This window comes from Sciurus carolinensis, chromosome 3, assembly GCF_902686445.1.
Source record: "Sciurus carolinensis chromosome 3, mSciCar1.2, whole genome shotgun sequence".
Classification (NCBI taxonomy): domain Eukaryota; kingdom Metazoa; phylum Chordata; class Mammalia; order Rodentia; family Sciuridae; genus Sciurus; species Sciurus carolinensis.
The window spans coordinates 130385477-130401625 of NC_062215.1; the positions used below are offsets into that span (position 1 = coordinate 130385477).

The 16149-nt window shown below is 37.5% G+C and overlaps 1 protein-coding gene across 2 annotated transcripts in view; it reads left to right on the plus strand.

The window, feature by feature from the left end:
* The window catches only part of Ppp1r1c (protein phosphatase 1 regulatory inhibitor subunit 1C), a 138616-nt gene that overhangs the window by 64004 nt on the left and 58463 nt on the right, over positions 1 to 16149 (plus strand). Inside the window, exons 3-4 of one of the 2 annotated variants that reach the window (XM_047546453.1) lie at positions 3272 to 3312; positions 6008 to 6068. In XM_047546453.1, the coding sequence (XP_047402409.1) occupies positions 3272 to 3312; positions 6008 to 6068 (102 nt within the window). Of the gene's footprint in view, positions 1 to 3271; positions 3313 to 6007; positions 6080 to 16149 lie in introns of both variants that reach the window. The other variant, XM_047546454.1, reaches the window with a different exon arrangement.

The window sequence follows — 16149 nt, forward strand, 5'->3', positions numbered from 1 at the left end:
ACAGATCCTGAATTTGTTTTGTTCCTTTCATGAATTTAAATACCTCAAGAGTTTCTAACTAATCATCACCCAAAACATTCTAGAACATCGATAACCCTATCTCCATCTTCAATGATGGTAGATTCCTTCAAAATGTCATTTTAGATGACTGACATTTTTCTCCCAATGCAAGGAATTTCTTTCAGAACAAATTCCTCTTGAAAGAGGAACAATGTAAATATGATAAAACTGAAGTAGGTACAACAGACTCTTTCAGATTTGTAGTTTTTAATTATGGCTAATCAATTAACCACTCTTTCATGAGTTAATAAACTAATTTTGCTCAACCCTACTCCAAAATAGTATTATTTTTCGATTTTAATGAAAAAGTTAAACAGTATTTGCATACTTGGATCGATTATATTTCATGAGGAATCCAGCATTCCTGGACACTTTTTCGGTTGGCTATGGGGTTGTGATTTGAGGCCCTGGAAACATTCCAAACACCATTTTGATGTTGTAGTGCAGAGTTTGTGAGATTTGCATATGCTCTTATGAGTCTTCTTTTTTGTTGACAACGTTCATAGTACAAATTAGAGAGAAAACTGTGTTTATGTCTACGTGTCATCGCAGTAAGTGTGCCCTATGAGCAGTTAGTATGTGTGTTTATGTGAGGTGTCCAGCAGTCAGAAAGACTAACCATCCAATTTAATAGCAATTTGGTAAAGGAAGGATAAATACACTTAAAACAACAGATTTCAAAGAAAATTATGGTGTACCTTTGGCTTTAGTTGTATTTTTATCTAAGTCAGTTTGACTTGAGAGTCATTTAATTTTTTTTCCTTTCTTTTTTTGTTAGGGGGGGGTGAATACCAGGGATTCAATCAGGGGCACTTGCCCCACTCCCCAGCCCTATTTTGAAAGTTATTTAGAGACAGGGTCTCACTGAGTTGCTAAGCACCTAGCTTTTGCTGAGGCAGGCTTTGAACTCATGATCCTCCTTTCTCAGCCTCCCAAGCCACTGGGATTACAGTCTGGCGCTACCCTGCCCCACAAGAGTCATTTAATTTTTACTCTTCAATTTCAAGATAAGAATATAGAATTGTTTTCTCAGTCCTTGTTTTCATGACATAACTAGTTGATTTGTGTCAACAAAATAAAAATAACAACCCTCTTTTGTTGAATTATGCAGTCAGTGAAGTTCTTCTAATTGTGCTGGAAAGACACTATTCTATGTGTGCTAGAGTCAGAAAGTTGAAAAAATGAAAAGCTGAATGACTGGACCCAATTTTATTACTAAAACATTTGATCAGAGGTCTTTTGAAATTTGAAGACCCCTGAAGCATAAACCAAATACTAAGAAACCACATTGGCATTTAACAATCCAATTGATCTTAATGCATGCATCGTTACAAAAGATCACATTGATATTTAATTAAATGTGATAACAAAATTTCTCACATTGATATAACTGTTCAATATGCATAACTATCTCATAATGAGCTAGCTACTTGCAGTGATTCCATCAGTTATGTTCTGTCCTAAATCAATAGTTTTCTGTCTGCCCTTCCCTATATAAAGGTGGTAAAATTCATTAGAAGTTTCTGTAATTTAAAAATCTAGTAACCAAGATATCAGATTAGAATAAACAGTATTTCCATAGTAGCTGTTTGGACATTTTTGTCTCTTTGTACATGAAGACAAACTTTATACATGGTTCAATTTATATAAAATTTTTACTACATGCAGGCAGTTTTAGTCAGATTTTCATCCTGTGATCAAAAGACTTAACAAGAAAAATGTAGAGGAAAAAAAATTTATTTGGGTCTCATGATTTCAGAAGTCTCAGTCCATAGTTGGTGACCCAACAGTTCTGGGCTTCAGGTGAGGCAGGACATCATGGTAGAAGGTCATGGAGGAGGAAAGCAGATCACAACATGGCCACCAGGAAGCAGAGAGAGCTCCGCTCACCAGTAACAAGATATAAACCCCAAAGGCATGTCCCCAGTGACCCACCTCCTCTAGCCACTCTCTACCTGTCTGTAGTTACTGCCCAGTTAATCCATATCCATGGATTAATGCACTGATTAGGTTAAAACTCTCATAACCAAATTATTTTACCTCCAAACTTTCTTACATCATCTTACTTGTTAACTTTTGGGGGACACCTCATGTTTAAACCATAACATATATGTGTGTGTGCATGTGTATGTATGTGTGTGTGTGTGTGTGTGTACATACACATATATGTACATATGTGTACACTGTTTTAAGGTATAGGGTAATGCATGCTCATTACAAAAAGAAAACCAAATAATACAAATATAGATCAAGCAGAAATGTGTTATCATTCAGAAGTAACTATAGGTTACTATAGCAAGCATATAGGTATCCGTGAATGTGTATGCATGTCCTCATGTAATTTATTATACTTCGTAAAATAACAAACACAGAGCAGTTTTGAAATAATTTCACCTATATAGTATATATTTTATGTGAACTTATGTATATATACATATATATATTTGTATAATTATCTTTAAGTAAAATTCATTGATGAACACCTTATAAAACCAGCTTTGGAACTGACCTAATGACCAGGAAAGTGTAACAGGGTCAAGAAACCAAGCAGAGTAGATGAGGAGGAAAGAAAGAAGCCCAGCCCAGAACTTTCTCCCTCTGTAGAAGCGGGCATGGGAGTACCTCTTCCTCCCACTCCCTTTTCTCACAACCATTTATACCAACTGTGCAGAATTTGCCTGGGCAATGTCATAAGAGATGTTTGACAAAGTAACTGAATCTTTCCAGGGGCAATAAAAGGGAAGGCTCTGCCTTCCTTGCATTTATGGTGATTGGGTTGAGTGGGAAAGGAGGTTTGTTCTTGCTGGTGGCAACCTTGAAGAAACTTGACAGAGAATACAGTTAATACACAGTGGTGGCAGCAGCAAAATCAAGAAGAGGTTGCTTGTGCCTTGACGCTATGAGGTTGATGATACCAGTGGTTGTTCCAAAGAGTTATTTCACTGGTTCTCTTTCTGGACTGCTGAAAGGTGGCAAGACTGAATGTCAAGGGAAAAGCCATTTCTTTGCCTTTTTGTAAACCTCTGGGAGAAGGTTATCTCAGAAGGAAACCAGCTAACCCTGTCCCCTGCTTCTCAGCTGTAAGTCACAGTTGCAATGTATAAGCATAGACAATTATTAAATTATGTTGATATGTTGTTGAAAATGTTAATATGTATACTACAAGGAAGAATATTACATTTCTAATAATTTGTACCTACTTCTCTTTCAGAAATAGATGACAAAAGGGTGACCAACAACACACAAGGAGAAGTAAGTTTTCCCATATTTTGTAGAAATATGTAAAGATTAAAAAAAAATTAGCTCAACTTGATGTGATATAAAATACAATGTAAACATAATTATAATAAAAAAATTATTTAGGTTGCTTTTCCTGACTGAACAGTAAAATGGTGTCATTAAAATTTTTGCCTCTCAGTTATCTCAATTCTCTGATTTTCTAAGAAATGCTAAACCCTGCAAAAACTTCTAAAATAAAGTGATGGTTTTAGTGATGGAATATAGTATCAATAATTTAATTTATTCATTGATTATTTATGAGCAGCAAAGGGTAGGGCCAGGCAATGTCAAAATCCTGGAGCAAAGAGATGGTCTTCTGGTGTGTGGAGCAAAGTCAGCCCCCAGGGTCAGAGTCTGGAGGGAATAAAGTCTTCTTAAAGCCTGGGTAAATGGAAACCAGGGGTTCAGCAAGAAGCACATCCAGCTATAAATTCAGCAACTAGCCTGAACATTGTCATCTTCTAGTTCCTCCACAAATGCATGTAGGAGTTCAGATAGAAATAAGGAAGAGAAGCAAGGGGAGCTGTTAGTATAGACTATACAAAATATGAAGAAGGGGGAAAGTTGTGCCCAGAAGTGGAGCTAATATTGAACAGTGGACTAAATGAACTCCCATGATCATGAATAGACATACAGCAATACCCAAAGAGGAAAATATAGAAAGGACAAAATCCCAAACAGTATCTCACAGGGCTTTAAAATGTTTTTAGTGAGGCAGTAAATGCAAAACTTTTTTGAAAACGAAGCTGTTACATAATGTTGTTTTTTTATTACTTAAGCTTTTACTGCTATGTTATTAAACAACAAAAAAGCACTTTTGCAGAATTAATTTTCTACTTGATCTTTGAATATGTTTATTGAAGAAGGTATAAAAGAAATTCTAGAAGTGATTGCTTCTCAAAATCAACCTGAAGTGACTGAAAAAATAGAAGTGCCCCAGAAATGCCAATCATACACACATTTAATGTTAATGCAGTCATCTTTCCCGCACCCATGCATAATAGACTCGTACCAAAACACGATTCCAGAGAAATTTGCTTGTGCTATTTGCTCACTTGATGGGCAGTTGCAACTGTTTGGTTGAATTTTATACTTTTTAAAAGATTTGTTTTGCATCAGGTAAATATCAATCTCTTGATGATGAGTTTGAGGGCAATTATGCTATCTGCACAAAGAAAGTTGCTTCATAAAGTTGTATAGCTTTATGAGTTTCTAATTTCTTTTGAACTCTGTATATCATGTTTTCTAATATTCAGGGGAGAAACACAATCACCCCCAAAGTGTGCTGTATCTAAACTTGAACTTTTCAAAGCAAACAATAACTGATTTGAATAAGTCAGACACAGAAACCCATTGATTAGGACCCCTACCTTTATTACATTAAAATATAAATCAACATGCTTTTAAAAAGGTGTGTCTTGGTAGCAAAATATGATTGGGTTATAGACTACATATATTTTTATTAGAATAAACATTATATTTATTTTACATATATTTCTATATTCCTACTGAATGGTGGTTTTGACCCTGAAATCATAATTCTAAATTCAAATCCTGTTTTTAATAACTTAATCATGATCCAGTGAGTTTAGATAATGGTGTTATATACCAGTTTTGTTAGGAAAGGGCTTACCTTTTAAACAAACAAAAGAATAATACCTCAACATTATAATTTCAAATAGAGACATTAGGTTGAACATGTCAACTCAAGATGGTAATGAATTGCTATTACTTACCCAGGATCCTCATTATCTCTCCTGAACCACTCATTAATTCTATGAACACATATTATTATCCCATGGAATACAATTTGTCTCAAAACTCATGTTTTTCTCTCAAATGGAAAGAATTAGTAACTTTAAAAATGCCTTTGAAGAAAGTATTTGCATTTAAAAAAAATAAAAATAGAAAGATATTTCAGAGTCAAAAATCACCTTTCCATAATGATATTGAAATATATATATTATATAAATAACACTTATTCCAATAAATGAAATATACACATATGTATGTATATATGCTATAATCCAATCAGATTTAGCCACCTGGATTCTTTTTTTTGTACCAGGGATTGAGCCCAGGGTCACTCAACCATTGAGCCACATCTCCAGGTCTTTTTATTTTATTTTTAAAATATTCTTCAGTTGTTGATGGACCTTTAGATTTTTATTTATATGCAATGCCTCACACATGTTAGGCAACTGAGCTACAACTCCAGGTCCCTTTTTATTTATTCATTTTTTTATTTTGAGACAGAGTCTCACTAAGTTGCTTAGGGCCTCATTCAATTGCTGGTTTTGGACTTGCGCTCCTCCTGCCTCAGCCTCCTAAGCTGCTGGAATTATAGGCATGTGCCATAGCACTGGGCTGAGATTTGTTTTTAATAACGTGTTGGTGTATATGTTTAAAATAAATTACTTTTAAAAGAATAATTTTATGATCGAAAAGTTTGAAGAATTTTATGATAAAATAGAGCCTACAACTTCACATATCCCATAAACCTGTGATATCACTGAACATGTGTACTCAGTCTCATTGACTAGAACTCTGTTTCTTGATGGGGATATCAGAAAGCTCTTTGAAACATGGAACAGTGTTTATTTCCCTTCCAGGTCTGATGGCACTATCACTTACATCTTGTGTCTTTACTCTTTTCTCTTGTCCACAGTCACAGAATGCATCCCCTAAGCAAAGGAAGCAGAGTGTGTACACACCACCCACCATGAAAGGTACTGTTCAGGTACTGTTTCGGGGTGTCCTGAGTATTGAGGCTGTCTCTTCTCAGGATCTTCCGTTCCATCACAAGCTGGATCTAGTCTCAGTTCCACAACTCAGTGGAGCAATGTTCAGTAAGATACTCTGTTTAAAACATAGTTCCACCATGAGTAAAATAAGTGGTTGAAGGATTAACTAGGAATCTAGAATCTCAGTTTGGAAATTCAGTTTTCACAATAATGACAAAATTTTTGTTTTTACCTTTCCTCATATATTTTCTTTGAAGGGATTTTTTTTCTATACTCTCTAATTATTTTTGCTAGTGTTGGCAGATAATTGTAATTTTCTTCCTCATATTAAGGGAATTCAAGTAATTTGAATTTGAGGGAGATTTAATGTAAAGTGTGGCTTCATCACTTTGTGTTGGAATCAGCTCTAAGAAACCCAGTTGAACAGTTGTTTGCTGTACTTGCAGCAGCTGTTGAAATAACAACAGAATGCTTATTCAAATTCGGGCATTTTTCCAAAATTTTCCCTCAAAATTGAAGCTCTAAAATAACATCTAAGTGCATTAGTACTTTGACTAACATCAGTTCAGGGAAGGCGTCTTTAATTTCTCACACCAGTGTTCCTGACGTGAGGTGGAGTCTGTTCAACCCAGTAGCTCACGTTCCCCTCTGGTGCTAGGCTGCTGGCTGGGTGGTTCATCATACAGTCATCCAGCTTGATTTTAACTGCATGCAAGCCCAACCCAGCAGCTTCCTCTGGAGTTTGGAGAGATGTCTAAATTGGGAGTGAAATTTTCCACTCTATTCTCTGTAGATTTGGGGACTTTTCAGAGAGGTGGGATATAAATGGACACATTAGTAACTACTTTCAGTAAATTTCCTTCCTGTGCAGCTATTAAGCACCGTGTTTACTTGTGTATAACTAGTAAATAATACAATCACCAGCATTTTAGTTTATTGAGACTACTAAGCATCCCTGTCTGAAGACAAGTATAATCATTTTGAAGATATTTCCCCCATTGTTAGTGATTTGAATTTTCAAGATACATCAGTTTTGGCATGAATGGGCAAAAACAAAAGATATATGTTCACTCATTTAATTATTTCCTCTGTTCTATTTTGGGTTAGCTTAAGCTAAATAAAGTTATCCTGTTCTCATGTCCTCAGAGAATAAGTTTTTAAAGGAAAATCTTAAACTCAAAGCTCTAAGGCCCCATGGTGTTCATTATATTTAGCTCTCAAATATCCAAAGAATATTGGATCCTAACATTTAGGGATATTAGTTATGCTGCACAGTTTTCATATAACTTTACTGTCAAGCACCCTAAGATTGTTCTTCAATGAAATCATCTCATTCTTTCAATAGGATGTCAGGGTGTTGATACCAGTCACCTATGTCATTTATAATCAGTAAGTATCTTTGTGATTTTCCAGCTTATGACAAAAGAGAAAACAAAATCCACATGTTTTATTTAGTCTATCCATCCCTAAGAGCTAGAAATGAATATCTCAAGACAAAATTAAGCAATGGTAACATACGATGCATTGTGAGCACGATAAAAGATTCAATCATAAGAAAGATGACCGAACAAAGGGAATGTTATTGAGATACTGAATACAGTAAAACAATTGCTCTGAAATGTAAAATTCTTAAGATTACAATGTAAGATGAAATTACTGAGAGTAGCAAAAGTTTAGCGGGAGAGCAAGGCACCAACCAATGTGATTAACAGTTCTGAAAAAGTTTACTCTGACATAAAGTCCAGTAGGGCTTCATGCAGTATCCAGTGGGTAACTGGTTAGCAAAACCAAACCAAACCAAAGAAACAAGCAAAGCAAACTAGGCAGACTCATTCCTTCTGTCTTAATAGGTTGTAGGGAGTTACTAGCACAGAGGCCAGGGTCAGGAGAGCTGCTACTCTCCCTTTCACATTAATCTATAAACAGACAACTATCTCCCAAGTTTATTTATTTTTCTCCCTTTAATTTCTATGATCCTATGTTTACCTTGATTTTGAAAATAGGAACATAATCTTAGGTCTGATATGCTCCTCCTCAGAGACTCCCACGTGGCTCTCGTGGTGCCACCTCCTCGGGGAGGTCTTGCTCCCTGGATGGCCTCTCCAGCAGAGTGGATCCTATGTAGACCCTCCTATAATCACCCTCCACACACAGGCCTTGTTCTCGGTCGTTCTCATCGCGATGGACCTAGAACAAGGTGTTGAGATAATAGTTTTGAATATTTACACCATTGGGACGATGCCTGGCATGTATCAGGAATTCTGCAGATACCTGTTGAAAATCGGAGCCATCATGAGCTGCGGTGTTGAGTCACACCATCATCTACTGGAAAGTGGGGATCATTTGAACCTTGCTCTACTAATACTCACACTGGTGTCTCTGCTTCTGTTTTTCTATTTTTAATTTCCCTCCATGTTCCTCTCTTCTGGTCAAAGAGAACATCTGATACAGTAAGTTAGTGGCTGCTGTGGCTTAGATGAATGTCCCCCAAAGATCATGTGTTCAAGGCCTGGTCCTCAGCTGTGACCCGATTGGAGAGTAATGGAAACTTTGAGAGGTGGGGCCTAGTAGAAGCTCTTTAGGTCATTGTGCCCTTGAAAGGGATGTTTGGACCCTGGTCCCTTCTTCTCTCTCTTTTATCATTGCTGGCCATGAAGTGGGCAGTTTTGCTTCGCCATGTACTCTCACATCAAGCCCAAAAGCCAAAGGGCCAATGAATCATGCACTGGAAACTCTGAAACTGTAAACCAAAACAAACCTTTCCTCTTTATAAGTTAATCATCTTATGTATTTTGTTACAGTGACAGAAATCTGACTAATACAATTACCATCCAGAATTGTAAATCAGTTGGGCTGAATTCTTGGGAAAAGTCACCTCTTGGACTACTGGAACTACTGGGTTCTTGTTTTTGACTAGGACCCCGGTTCATGAGTCAATTAGTTTGTGGCTAAGGTGGCAAAATTATATGACACAATTATGGCATTGTTAAGTAGAAGGATCCAGATGGGGTTTTTGTTCTGCTGATGTGTCTCAGATTTTTCTGCACATTTACTTCTAGAAAGTAATAATAGATTTAGTTCTTGGTCTGGCCATCTTTCTATAACTTATAGGTACTCAACACTGTAAAGGAGATCAAAGCTAACTAGGGCTGGGAATGGTTGTTCATGCCTATAATCCTAGCAGCTTGGGAACCCGAGGCAGGAGGATTGTAAGTTCAAAGCCAGCCTTAGCAAAAGGGAGGTGCTAAGTAACTCATGAGTGTCCCTGAGTTCAATCCCTGGTACCCAAAAAGTTAACTAGGGTAATTATCCATTGATGACTGGATTTTTCCCCACTGCTTGACATTGGCCATTTTATTTGAGGATTCTAATTTATTAGACCTGGGATAGAGCCAAATAATCAAAAATTCCAGGTGATTCTACTTCCACAGGTCCAAAGATTGACCAGATTCAGATATCTAATTGCTTACGTGACATTTTTTTTCTTAAGTTATAGATGTTGGTACCAATTTTTTACCTCAATGTCTGGGTCTCTTTTCCTTCTCAGAATTATGGAACCAATTTCTCAATTGAGCAACAAAGAAGACTTTTATTCTCAGTCAAGAATAGGAGAAGTGAGAGAGAAACTTACAAATCAACTTCCTACTTTCTGATGGTCAGGGGAATATAGATATAATCACTGTGTATGTGTGTATAGACAGATACAGATATATAGCGCAAAACAGATAAGGTGAGAGATAGGCTAATCAAGGGGAAGAATATTCATATATTGTATTATAATGAATTTAGAAGTTGTCTGGTGGTTACTCTGGCAGCCGTCTTAGATCCCACAGTCTTCGGTCAGGACACCTGAAGGGAACTTCTGGCCTTCAGACATTGTGTCTTCTAAGACAAGGATATGATTAAGGTGAAGTAAAAATGTAGCTACTCAGGCAGTATAAGACCAGGGCAGTGTAACAATAATTTATGGAGATCAAAGAAATCATGGGATCAAACCCAAGGTGTGCAGAACTGACCTTTTGATGTTTTCCACATCAAATCAATTTTTCCTCTGCTATTCCCATTCACAGGAAGAGGCGCTTTCATCTGCCTCAGTTCTGGGTGTCTCTAAAGGCCCTCCTTTTCTCAGTCTCTGTCATAGTTGAGCACCAGGATTTGTGGATTGATCAGCACTGGAATCTCTCAGGTCTGCCCTCTACTCTCATGTCCACTGCATCCCGGTATTCCACGTCACACTTCTCTCTTGGTCACTGTCTATCTAGTCTTCTTCACACCTCCCATCTGTTTTCTATGCTGTGGCCAGAGTGAACTTTTTAACATGCAAAAGGCTTCATGCCACTTCTTTGGTTCCAACCTTCTAATGGATCCCATTTACCCTTGGATAAAATTTCTGTTCCAGAGCTAGGTTTACAAAACTTCCTGTCTCTGGCTCCAATCAGTCTCTCCCCAACTCACTCACAAGATCCCAACCACGCTGGTATTTTGTTGGTTTTCAAATCCACCAAGCTCTTTCCTGAATCAAGAAAGGACTAGAAAACATCCTTCCTTTGGCCCAGGTTACCTGTCCCCTTCTTTTTCTCGTTCTTCATCTGGCCAACTTCAGTCATCATTCAAACCCTGTCTTTAAAGGTGAATTCCTGAAAGCTTTTCCTAACCTTCCAGACTAAACTCCCTTCACTTAATAAATTCTCTATTGGCTCTCTCTAGAGTTATGATCTCTCCGTAGTACTTTTATTGCAAGTAATCACAATGTTCAATTCTTTGTTTAATGTTTATCTCTCCTCCTAGCCCAGAAGCGATCTATATTTCAGCAATGACAGTATCTTTTTTACATACTACCATGTCTTCAGGGCTGAACAAAATGCATGGAACATAAACAGTGCTCATAAATATGTATTTAAATCTTTTAAAAACCAACATCCAACACTCTACTGTTGGCTAAAGGATAATTTCCTGAGTATACCTACTTTCTTTCTCTAAAGTCTTTTAAAAAATTCTCTCTGTTGAGGTCCCTAGAAATGTGTTGTACTCATGGATTCTTGTTCTATCTCATGTTGCTCTTTGTAGCAAATTTTAAAATGACAAATATCTGAATATTTCAAGACCTCTGTCAGGTCCTTGTCTCACCCTTAATTTTCTTTTACCCAGATTAAAATATATCAATGTCAATTATGACTACCACTCAGTCCTATTTCATTTATTCTTGGTCTCCAAATAAACTCCATTTTGCCTATGTCTTTCTAGAAGTGCATCTTTAAAAATCAACCTAATATTGAAAGTGTGGCCTGAAAAGAACAGAATGGAGACTTCAATTGTGTCTGAAATTCCCTTCATCACAGATAACTTAATTCTATAAATGCAGGCTAAAATCTTATTTTCTTTTTTCTGGCAGTCATGCACATTATTGACAACTAGGTGTTGCCGAAAGCTCGGTCAGTCCTTGTCCCCAATGCCAAAACAATAACGAGGACATGGTTGTAGAAAAAGGAAGACAGTCTATTGCTTTGCTAGCAAAGGAGAAACACGGGGGACACCTTTCCCAAAGGTTGTGATTCTGCCCACCAGCAGGAACAGGGGGGGTTTTAAAGAGGTGATTCAGAGAAAAAATGAGATTAGGGAGGAGAGATCAGGAAGGAGAAGATCAGGGAAAAGATCAGGGAGGAGAAGGTTAGGGAAAAGAAAATCAGAGAGGAGAAGATTGGGGAAAAAGTTAGGGAAAAGAAGATCAGGGAGGTAAAGATCAGGAAGGAGGTGGTTAGGGAAAAGAAGATCAGGGAGGAGATGGTCAAGGAGAAAAAGGTTGGGAAAAAGATAAAATCATGTAAATTTCAAAGCCACAAGGGATATAGTCAAGGCATCAAGTGAACCCCTATTATACAGTGAGCTGACTATAAATTCAAAATTTCCATGCTTTCTCATGCGCTGCTTTCTGTATTTATCATTCATTCTCACTTTAAATTTATTAGCTTCCCCCGTGCCCCAACCCCGGAGAAAAAGGCAAGTTAGTACTGTCATACGAGTAGGATTTTCTATTGTTAGATTCAGGCTGTAACATTGCCATGTCTTATTTTATATACTGATTCTCTCATCCATCTTATTTTCAAAAGTATCTCATAGGTAAGTTAAACTTATCTCTGGTATTTTTGTCCAAATTCATAATAAATGCATGAAACAGCAGAACTAAGTCAGAACCCTGGGGCACCTGTCTCTCCCTGTAGTTGACACTGATCCCCTTGAATGCCACCATTTAACTAACTATCGAGTAGACTTGTCTTATCAGGACCCTGTCCCTTCACACCAGAGTTCTGAAAGACTCTTTGGTTAGACAGGTTGTTTTATTTTAGATACCTCCTGCTGTCTATATTTTTTTTCATCTGCACACAGGAGTTATAAATTTAAGATGCACATTATGCATAGCAGGACAAAAGTTGAAGTTTTCATAGAAGACAGACTTTCTTTTCCATTACCCCGTGTAACATAGTGTTTTATAAGTATATAAGTAGAAAGTGCTAAAGATTATCAGAAAAATGACAGCCAATAACAAATGCGCATGTGCACTTCTCTGGTGTTTGTTTATGTGGTGGTCAGTCCTAGAATTTACAGAACAGTCAATTAAATTATTGTTGGATCCCTTGAATCATGTTTTCAGAAAAGCAAAGTGGATTTGAATCTTGGGACAGGAAATGGCTGACTCATTTCCACCGTGTGTGTGTGTGTGTGTGTGTGTGTGTGTGTGTGTGTGTGTGTTTTACCGGAATTCAAATGCTGAAGAGAGCAAAGTAAATGCAATCTATTTAAAAGGGAATCAGAACATTCAACAAAACAACTGACTGAAAAACTGCTTTGTGTAGCAGGTCTATTAGTATTATATTACCACTCTTAATGTGTAGCAAGTCAGATATTTCATTTATTTCCAAAAAACCTCTTCTTCCTCTCATTCTTCATAATTTCTTATAAAAGAAAATTTTAGTTCTTGCAATGTGCAGAGATTATTCTTCTGATATGTTAGATCTATGAAAGCTTGAGCCATTTTAACTCCTGGGTTTTAGGAGTTTCTTCCTTCAAGGAGGACTGCACTTATAAAATTTTATCTTAATTCAACCTCTTTCCATAATAAAGCAATAGATACAATCAAGAAATAACTCAAAGAGGAAATCACACTGGCCTAACAAGAAAGCAAACACAGTTTTGAGAGGGTGGTGGGTGACAACAGCAAGGGTGGACATATGAGGTTACTGAAGGGTATCTTCCAGTCAGGTCATGCTGCTGACCTTGGTCATTCCATGGATCCAACATGAAAAGAACGGACTTTGAGGGACGAGTGACTGAGATACAAGTGACCAGATTTCAAGCCTTGGCACCACCACTTACTAGCGATGATGCCCCCTTCCTCCTCCTTCTCCTTCTCTTCCTCTTTTTTTTTTTAGTACTAGGAGCTGAACCCTGGCTTCCAAATGCTACTACTCTGCCCCTGAGCTATACCCCAGCCCCATCTCTCTTTTCTTATTAGTAAAATGGAGATGATACCTGCCGCAAAGGATTACTAAAGAGACAAACTGAAACAAAAAAGGTAAAGGAAACGCTAACAGACACACATATGTGGGACTACTTTTGAATGATTACTGAATTCTGAATGGAGAAGGAGGCAGTGACTCCTCTATTTCTCCTTAGATCTGAAGCGTAGAGGCATGGGATTATGGGGAGAGCTGGAGTAGGGGTGAGAGCACTTGAAGGAGAAGGAAATCTCTGCTGTGGCTCTGACCTCATCCCTGTGGGGATGGAAAATCTGGCTTAGAGGTGCCTGGTCCTAGGAGCATGTGGCTCACCAGTCCTGCAACATTCTCCCCTCTTTTAGTTAGCTCAGCTTCAGGCAGACTTGTGAGGTTATCTTTGACATTTTGCTTCCTTTTAAACAAAATCCAGCTTTACCTTCATTTCACCTTGCCTCTCCCCTTGTACACCATGTCCCTTAAGTCCCAGTTAATCGATGTTTATGTTAATGAGGCTTGTGTTTCAAAAACAACTTACCGAAGTGCTGGCTAATGGTGAATTTGGGATGCTAGTGTAGATTACACAATAAATATTTCTTGCCAGAGGAAAGATCTGAAAGCTGTACCATAGAAATGGAGACTGTAAGTAGACAGTCCAGGTAAGTTGACAACAATCATATAGAGTTGTAACCAATTTGCTCTTTCTTATTTCACACTTCTTGTAATTGTGACTCAAAAAATCCTCAAAAGGAGTCCCCAGCTATGCTCTCCTTATCCCCTGCTCAGGGAGAATGAAGGTAGGGAGGTCAGGGAGCAAGATCTTTTAGCTTCTCATCAGGCCACCTCCAGGGCCACCCTGCATTCCTTTTTAAAACGCTTCTGTCACTCTGTGGGTGTTCCACAGGTATTCATTACATTTGCCTTTGTAAATCTGGGTGTATTTTTTTGTTGTCCTTGCTGTTGTTTTGTTTGGTTTTAGTGCTGGCTCAGTTTATTTGTTCTGCTGGGTGGGACTTATTTATTCAACTCAAGAAACATTTAACAGATTTCTAGATAATAAGGAACTTCCTAAATATATACAAATAATGTTTCTTTCTTTAAAAACAAACAAAAAAAAGAACCCAAGTATGTTCCTATTTCTAGATCCACTTCCTGTGCTTCTCTTTAATTTTATCCGCTGAGTTTTAAGTTAATCTTTCCTCACATCTTTGAATGTGGAGGGTGGGGTCAGGCAAGAGAGCTGAGAAAGTCCCCTTCTTGGAGCCACTGAGATGTCTCTTTTTCTGAGAACAACCTATGAGAGAGAATGAAGCAAGAAGGCAGCAAGCAAGCATGAGTGGACTTCATGTTTTTAGGTTAAAAGGACTAAAAGATCTTGAGATAAATTTAATTGCAAAATTGAAATTTGGGACCAGTAATTTAATCAATCTCATGTGATACCACTTAAACATTTGAAAAGGAGAGCACCATTTATCAGTGTAGGTCTTTTCACTTGCCTGTACACATTTACTGATTCTAAAATTAATCTTATCCTTACATTCCTCTGTATAAACAACATTCAACTTTTTAAATTGCTTCCTCTTGTAGCATCAGAAGAAAAGAGGAACTTTTGTATTTGATTGGAGCAGCTGAATCAAGACTCAATGTCTTGATTTTTCTTAAATGTGCAAATGGCAACATTCAACTGTGTAAGTACTAAGAATACACTGCCACAAATCACAAGTGAGCCTCTGCTTTGAGCAATTCATTAAAGTGGTGTGGCTGCAGAGGTGAACAGTAGTCCCAGCCCTCTAGACCAGTTTCCCAGAAGCAACTCACAAGAGGTAGAATACCCCTGATGAATCCTTCAGTGGAGATTTACACAGAGTTATCAGGCTGTGAGGAGACTCACAGGAGGTTTAGTGTACGGGAGGGTAAGATCACTTTCAGATCACAGAAAGGACGATCATAGTATCATAATTACACATGTGTTAGAGAGTAAACTGCCTGGAGAATAACACTGAAAAGGGAAATACCATTTTTTTCTCCTGCTTATGCAAATTGACAAAGCATTTAAGATGACGCTGTAATGTAGATAAATAAATCCGGTGTGGACCATCACAAAGACCTTTGCTGCCAGGCAAAATATAGATAGGTTCCACGAATGGGACTATATGAACCTCACTATCCAACACATTTGGAAATCCTTGTGCCTTTGATTCCATTTGAAAATGTTCTGGTTCACATCTTTGTCTTAGCTCTTAAAAGGGTTACATAAAACAGTAATTTCCAGCTTGAATCACTCATTTTAAAGGTAGCTGTTATATCTTAGAACAGTGTTAGATTTGCAGAAAAATGGGAAAACAGTACAGAGAGTTTCCATGTACTCCATACTGGTTATCCCATTGTCTACATATTAGTATGGTACATCTGTCATGATTAATAAATCAATATTGATAAATTATTGTTAACTAAAGCACATATTTTATTTGTATTTATTGTATGTGTGTTGGTATTGGTTCTCCTGATGTTCTCTTTCTATTTCAGGAACCCATGGGTGGGTTACGTTTACACCACTTTATGTGTAAAAATCATGT